Consider the following 7,272-nt stretch of genomic DNA (forward strand, 5'->3'; position numbering starts at 1 on the left):
CAGAGGTTAAGGAATCCAGATTATGCCTTCTGGGGATAGGAAGAGGTTGTCAAAGATAGCATTATCAGGTATCTCCGAGTGATTCTAGGTCATCTCCATCATTTTTCCTTTGACCAGGCTGGAAGACATGCAGGGCTCTTTGAGAAAATTACTCTGGACATGTCAAAGAATCGCTGGTAACTGAGCCACTTCTTCATGGGTTGAGGGTATTTTTCCGTCAGACTGAGGTGGTTAGAGAGTTTCAATGATATTTTAGAGGGTCCGTAAGAACCATTCAAGTGAAGGACTGGCCTGAAGTGTCGTGAGTGTTAAAAGGTGAGAGGACCTTCCAAGACTTCCCTGACCCCAGCTCTCATAAATATCTGGAAACTGAAGCTCAGAAAGGATAGTCATCAGAAAGGAGCCTGCCAGTACCCAGTTGATACTAAGCACCTGATATTGATCCATTTTTTTATGACGCTTATGGTGATTTTTTGATTGCCTGAAGGAGAAGATAGAGGAATATATATCCATGCATAGAGACACCTCAGAAAATACTGGTTTCACTCTCATAGACTCAAATTCTATGAAATGAGTTTAAATTGTAATTACTGTCCATTAAGGCCGAGGAACACTTGGTAAGCATTTCACCCGTGAGAATGTTGTTTCAGTCATAGTCTCTGAGCTAGGTAGTAGGTCTTCAATTCTTTCAACCCATTACAACGTCTCAAGGGAGATTGAGAGGCAGATAGCCATGTGTCCCTGTAGAGGGAGAAACTGACCTTCATAAAGGGTTTGGTAAGTGTATTTGAACTAGAGTACCATTGGGACCCGGCCTTGGCACCTGCTGGCATCCAGGATGAGGCAATGGGTGTTATTCTGATAGGCTCCCTGCACTTCACTCCTGACTCCTCCAACCCAGCTCCAGCCCAGACATCCAACATGATCCTTCCATGATAATGAAAATAGAAGCTCCTTAAAGGAGCATCCTTACAAGTTCAGCCACAGAAATAGGTAGATATTTGCATGGATACCAAATCTATGCTTTGCTAAATCTGACTCCCTGGGACATACTTGATCCTTTCTCGTCTTGATCTTCCCTTTGTACAGTTCTCAAGCCAAGGTGGAGACACAAGCCTGCTTACCGGTGTCATTAAAATATGTCTAATGCTGCGGATCTTAAGAAATGATCTCACATGTAACTTTGTGGAATTGACTACAGCATTTGTTTCAAATGCACTTCAAATGCCAAGTGTTAGTCGAGCTTTGCCATATTTGTAATGCTGTAAGAACCCTGCTTTTAGGTTTCGAGACCATCAATAAGTTGCTCCATTGTATTGCTTACTGCCCAACCATAGCATCTGGGCGATTTGCAGGACTCCTCCAGGGAGCACCTTTGTCACGTTTTGTCATGTGCTTAGAATGTCAACAGAGCCCCCTTTTGGAATGTGTGGGAGATGAATTCCAATGCCACACGGAAGAACGTGTATACAGATATTTCCCCCTGTTTCATTTTATTTTTTGAATCTATACAGGCAACAGCCTCAGATTCCAATCACCACAGGAACAGGTGTTGTGTATCCTGGTGCTATTACTATGGCAACTACCACACCGTCACCTCAGATGACATCTGACTGCTCTAGCACCTCGGCCAGCCCAGAGCCCAGCCTCCCAGTCATCCAGAGCACTTATGGTATGAAGACAGACGGCGGAAGCCTAGCTGGAAACGAAATGATTAATGGAGAGGATGAAATGGAAATGTATGACGACTATGAAGATGACCCCAAATCAGACTATAGCAGTGAAAATGAAGCCCCGGAAGCTGTCAGTGCCAACTGAGGAGTGTTTGTTTGCTGAATTAAAATACTTTGACATTTCACCTCCCCTCCCCCAACAAAAAGTTCTTAAAGAGCCCGCATGCATTTGTGGCTCCACAATTACATCAGCAGAATGGTCTTAATTGTTTCGTAAAGTGTGAGACAGATTAAGTTTTTCCTGATTTTTTGAACTTGAGTTTTTGTCGTTATTGTTATTGTTGTTGTTGTTGTTTTTTTAATTTAGGTGAAGACATATTAAATATGAGACACCAGGACTTGAAAACTTATCTCAACCCATAGCTGTCTTACAAGTCTTATATTTTTGTCTTACTTTTTTTTTTTTTCTTTTGGATGTTGATAAAGGTTTAAGTTACTGTTTTAGATGGGGTTAAACATTCTCACTCAGGTATGCTGTGCCGGCCTACAGGTTGTGAATGTGTTTTTATTCTGAATTCTTTTAGAGAACAACTAAGGATTTCCTATCGTGAAACAGAACCAGTCCACAGCGTGCGCAGCTGCGTGCAGAGCATATTCAAAAGGCCTCAGAATTCCATTGTTTCCACGTGTAGAGTTCAACTCTGAATGTGCCAAACTTTTTCATAACTTTTGAATCTTAATATTTTGAAAGTCTTAAAGGAGACACTGCAAAGTCTTAGACAATCTTTGGCATCTTAAGATAACACAACAAACCACACATTTTTCTTTTCCAGAAAATGGTAAAGTACTCAGGAATCTGGAGACAAGATATTGTAAGGAATGAACAAGGTTGCCACAGTGCAGGTACCCAATTGTGTTTGCCTCTTGACGTGCCATCCACGTGTGACGCGTTATACCGCGCGCGCACCAGAGCGATCACCACACCAGATACCAACCTGGTGGTCTTCTCTGCCTGAGACCACCTCTCACTACATCCATTATCCCTTTGCCTTTTAACCCTGACATTCAGTCTTAACACGTTTTCTCTTAAATTATTCATTCCAGAATGTCAAGGGTCCACTTACTATTTATTTGAAAAAAAAAAAAATGTTTGTGGCATTAATTTAATAATTCTTGTTTTTCACCCTCCTTTCCTGAAGACCTTTTCAGCCCCTTTCACCTCCTTCTCCTGCTAGACACAAAAGATGCACACAGTGATTTTATGTCCCCAGCGCATCTGGACGCATTTCTGAAACAAGATACTATTCAATACTTCTACTGGTTTTCAATGTAAACGTATATCTGGCTGCAGGGCTGTGTGTTTGGATACAGGTGTAAGGTCTTACACTTCAACAGATATGCCCCCGAGGTTCTCTGTGACCTCAGAAGCTTTGCCAGAATCCCCTCTAATTCAGTTGAGCAGCAGTGGTAGGATCTGCGTCAGCGGTGTTTCCCCCAAATGCCATTCAGCAGCAAGGGTCAGCAGTGGTGACCGCCAGGCAGGAGAGTCCTGCAGCCAAACCCAAAACCCAAGGTTGTGGACCATGGAGGAGGCTACAGTGATGCTGTCACGGGCTGGCATCTTCGCACGGAGTTGCCTTGTCACATCTGGTGCATCTAGGGAGTTTTTTGTTGTTGTTGTTGTTTTGTTTTTTGGGTTTTTTTTTGCAAAATCCCCAGGATGCAAGAAGCCACATGACAGCCTCCAGGCAAAGATAGAGGCAAATAGTCATGATACATCCAGAGAATGAAAGAAAACCATAGGGAAGGAGAAGGAGGGGAAATACATTCCCTATATGGGATGTTCCTACTGTTAACTCTGGGGAACGGACGACTTCTGGGGCAGCAGCTGAGCTCCTCTGGCTCACTCCCTCCCTCCATCCATGGCCACATGGGGGGCATGCCTCCCTGTGAACCAGAGTAACTGCACTGGTCACACAAGGATTTCTCTGGAGATGTGCTGATGGGCTGGGAGGCAGTGAGGTTTCATTCCCCATCTCCTAACTCCAGGGAGCTCGGCCATGCCATTTTGACCTTCCTGAAACCAGGACTGACTGTCTGTGGGGTGGGGGAGGGCCTCACCCGGAGTGGTTCAATGGGAAAATGTCAGTTAATGGGACAGTTCACTTCATGGGACAACCCAGAATCTCACCACCAGGACATAGGAACGGCCCCATCAGATTTCTTGAGCCATTTTGTCACTTGGAAGAAAATAGTGTACCTTCATATTTATTTAAAGAGTGCTCAAGGCCATACCTAATAGCAATAAATAGGTCTAGCCAAGATGTTACTGGCTATGTCATTAGCTGGGAGTGCTCTCCATAAGCTGATTAAGGTACTGATAGGAATGTTTTGTTCTTAGTATTGGTTGGGGATTGGAACTTTGTTTTTGTACATTTATTTCAAATGAGGAGGAGGTCATTTTTTTCTCAAAAGAAATGAATATTTATTATTGTTTTACTGATTTCTGTTGATTATATATACCTCTCCTCCTCGCTTCATTCTCAACGTTTTTTCCTTTCTCTTGGACTCTTGCGTTTGCTGTCTCCTCCTCTCTCTTCCTTTTTTATTTTGTCGCATAGGTAGAGTGCTGTATGGCTAGCATTGTATTGTATGTAATTAATTTTGCACAAAGGCAAACATTTAGAATAGTAGGTTAATTTTGTTTGTTTTTTATGACCATGCCAAAATAATATTCTGGGCTGGTGGAGAACAAAGGACTGTTCTTTAGGACTGAAACTTGATTTTGCTTGTAGTTAAAAAAAAAAAAAAAGAAAAAGAAAAAAAAACAACAAAAAACACACACACTCACAGATGTTGTTTCGTAAGTGTTATAAGCACTGGATATAAATGGTATTTTTTATCACTTCTGACTAATGTGAAACTTGTACGAAAACTACACGAACAAAAGTCATCTGTTTCGACTCGTGTGGGCTTGCCTCACAGTTGCCGGATTTGAGTCATTTTTATGTCTTGTTATTTCATTTATTTATGCAAAATACATGTGTGTATGAACACTTTGTTTTAGCTCCAGCTCTGCCTCAGTACTGGGGTGCAGTCACTTCTGGCCATGTTCTTAAAAGTGAAAGGCTATTCAGGAATGATCTGATTGTAAACGTCTCTTTCATTGGGTCAAACGGCGATGCTGTATTTGAATCTAAATTCTGTGCATAAGCAGTTTACTCTATTTATTAGCCAAGTTTGGCTCTAAATATCCATGGAAATTAAGAATGACAATCATAGGGATCACTTCGTTTTATTTTCAGTGGGGCTTAAACAAAGTTTTTATGACTCTACCATCTCATTTTAGATTTTTCTAATTGTGTAAATATAACATAGAAATAGAATTTATTTTTGGTTCATGAATACGTAGTGAAATATAAGTTACGTATTTCCTTTTTGTTCTCTCTCCGTATACCTTGGTCCAGACTAGAAGTTGACGAGTCAGTGTACCTCATGGGGATAGTGAACTAGCAGCCGCAGTGAGAGAGCAGTGTTCCACCCGCAGCTGGGGAAGCAAAACCCTTCACTCGGGTTCCCAGCCAGTTTAGAACCCACTGTCCACAGGCTCAGACTTTTACTTATTTTTTTCTCATAGAAAGTCGATGAATTGATTATACTAAATTTCCAGTACAGCTGGGGAAGAGTCAATTTGCTTTTGTAAATCCACATAAATCTTCTAAGGTAGTTCTGTGACCATTTACTAGCAAGAAGCATGAATGCCTCCGAGATTGACCATTAATAAAAGTCCTACCATGCCAATTAGATTAAAGAATGCTAATCAACTGTTTTCAGTGCTTCCTATTTCACAGTATCTTCACATCAAAGAAAAACCATCTCCATGTTGTTAAAGAACTTACAGGATCAGGATTTTCCTTGTCACTTAGGATAGGGACACTGGCGCACAATCCTCTCCTAAAAAAAAAATGGACCATATGGGACAGGAAGGAAGGAAGGGAAAGGAAGGAAGGAAGGAAGGAAGAAAAGAAGGAAGGAAGGCAGAGAAAGGAAGGGAGAGAGAAAGAAAAGGTCAATCCATGGACAGGAGCAGCCAGGCAGGCGGTTTCTCTATTTCCTTGGCAGAGGCGATGCAGTACCTTCTCCAGGAAGGTAAGAAAGTTATGTCGTTTTCACGTGTATTCAGCTCAGTCTTCCAGGAGCACATCAGTCTGCTTCATTTGGTGTTTGAGACTCGCCAGCCTTGTCCTCAGGCCCGATTCATTATGCCAGGGTCCTGACACAGTCTCCCAGGCCAAGTTCTAAATTGAGGTGTGGGCTCACAGTGCTGTTGAGCTTGTCAAATTCTGGCCTCCCCTGCACATTAGCCCCACTGGAGCCTGGGGTGTTTGAAAAGGGTGTGATCACTCTAGGGCTGAAATTAAAGGCTTCTTTCTTTTCCTTATGAAGCCGGCCTGCTTCTTCGGAGCACACCCTCCCAAGCCAGGAGCACCAGGCACTAGCTGAAAGCAGGGATTATTCCGAGGAAGCCCATCTACCCCCAGTAGGAAGGCAGCCTGGTCGCTTGAACACCACAGGCAGAGGCTGCTTCTCCCAATTTACTCATTCTGCAAAGAGCTGACCTCGACCTACTCATTAGGGAAAGGAGAAAGAGTCACTTAGTAGTTTTAAACCATATGAGAAGTCCTGTTCCAAGTGCCAACGACTACAACGAATGCAGCTAGAGGAATGTATTGAAATTATTACTGGGTCTTCCTTTCTAATGAGAAAAATGACAAAAATGGTTGCTGTAGCCTTGCCTGATTTTGTACACGTTTGTCCAAGGACTGAGTTGGCACTGAAGCTCACTTCTCAAAGTATAATAATATTGTATGACCTCATCTGTCCCTTTACAGAAACACCTGCATCATTTCCTTAAGCCATCTGCCCCCTGACATGTCTTCTTCCTTAATAAACAACTTCTATCTGTTACTCCTGCTGATGACGTTCTGTTTCTGATGCCATATACTGTTGAGCGTAACCCTCTGCTAATATCGTTGCAAATATCGATACGCAAGCACATTTCCTTTTCATCCCCATCCCATCTTTCCTTCTGGGGACAGATTGCTTTCCAAAAGCTCATGAACAAGTAGTGGGAATGCTGGTACCTTTGGGGCAGGGCTAGAGGGGGGGGGGGGGGGGGGGGACAGAAAGGTAATGCTGAGTTCAGATACTCTTCCGATTGGAGTCCGTGGCTATATGAACGCTTGACAGTAACTCAGTGACATATCTTGCTCAGTAGTTTCTTATTCCTGAAGAACCACAAGCATAAGGTGAGGCCTCAGTGCTGGTGCTCTTGGAGTATGGGGAATGTGCAAATATTTAACTGTTTTGTATGCTGCACATTGCAGATCTGCTCATGTGCATTCTCCGTTCGTCTTCCTTTGTCATACGTGTTTTTGCTTTTTTTTTTTTTTTTTTTGGAAAGTGCAGTCTTTATTGTACCCTTCTTCAGCTTGTAGCAAATTAGAATGCTTAGCATTTATGTTCATTCATTATTGTATTTGCCATGTAAAATTTTTATTACCTTAGACAAGCTTATAAGCTGTTACTACATAACTTA

At 42.5% G+C, this 7,272-nt stretch overlaps 1 protein-coding gene across 26 annotated transcripts in view; it reads left to right on the forward strand.

Moving 5' to 3' along the window:
* Positions 1-1,983, forward strand: part of SOX6 (SRY-box transcription factor 6) — a 687,546-nt gene extending 685,563 nt beyond the window's left edge. For all 26 annotated transcript variants that reach the window (XM_049617879.1, XM_049617886.1, XM_049617897.1 and 23 more), the window contains one exon: positions 1,515-1,983. In XM_049617879.1, coding sequence (XP_049473836.1) covers positions 1,515-1,818 — 304 coding nt within the window. In that variant the 3' untranslated portion in view covers positions 1,819-1,983. The remainder of the gene's footprint in view (positions 1-1,514) is intronic.
* The last annotated feature ends 5,289 nt before the right edge of the window (positions 1,984-7,272 follow it).

The sequence above is a fragment of the Panthera uncia genome, chromosome D1, assembly GCF_023721935.1.
Source record: "Panthera uncia isolate 11264 chromosome D1, Puncia_PCG_1.0, whole genome shotgun sequence".
Classification (NCBI taxonomy): domain Eukaryota; kingdom Metazoa; phylum Chordata; class Mammalia; order Carnivora; family Felidae; genus Panthera; species Panthera uncia.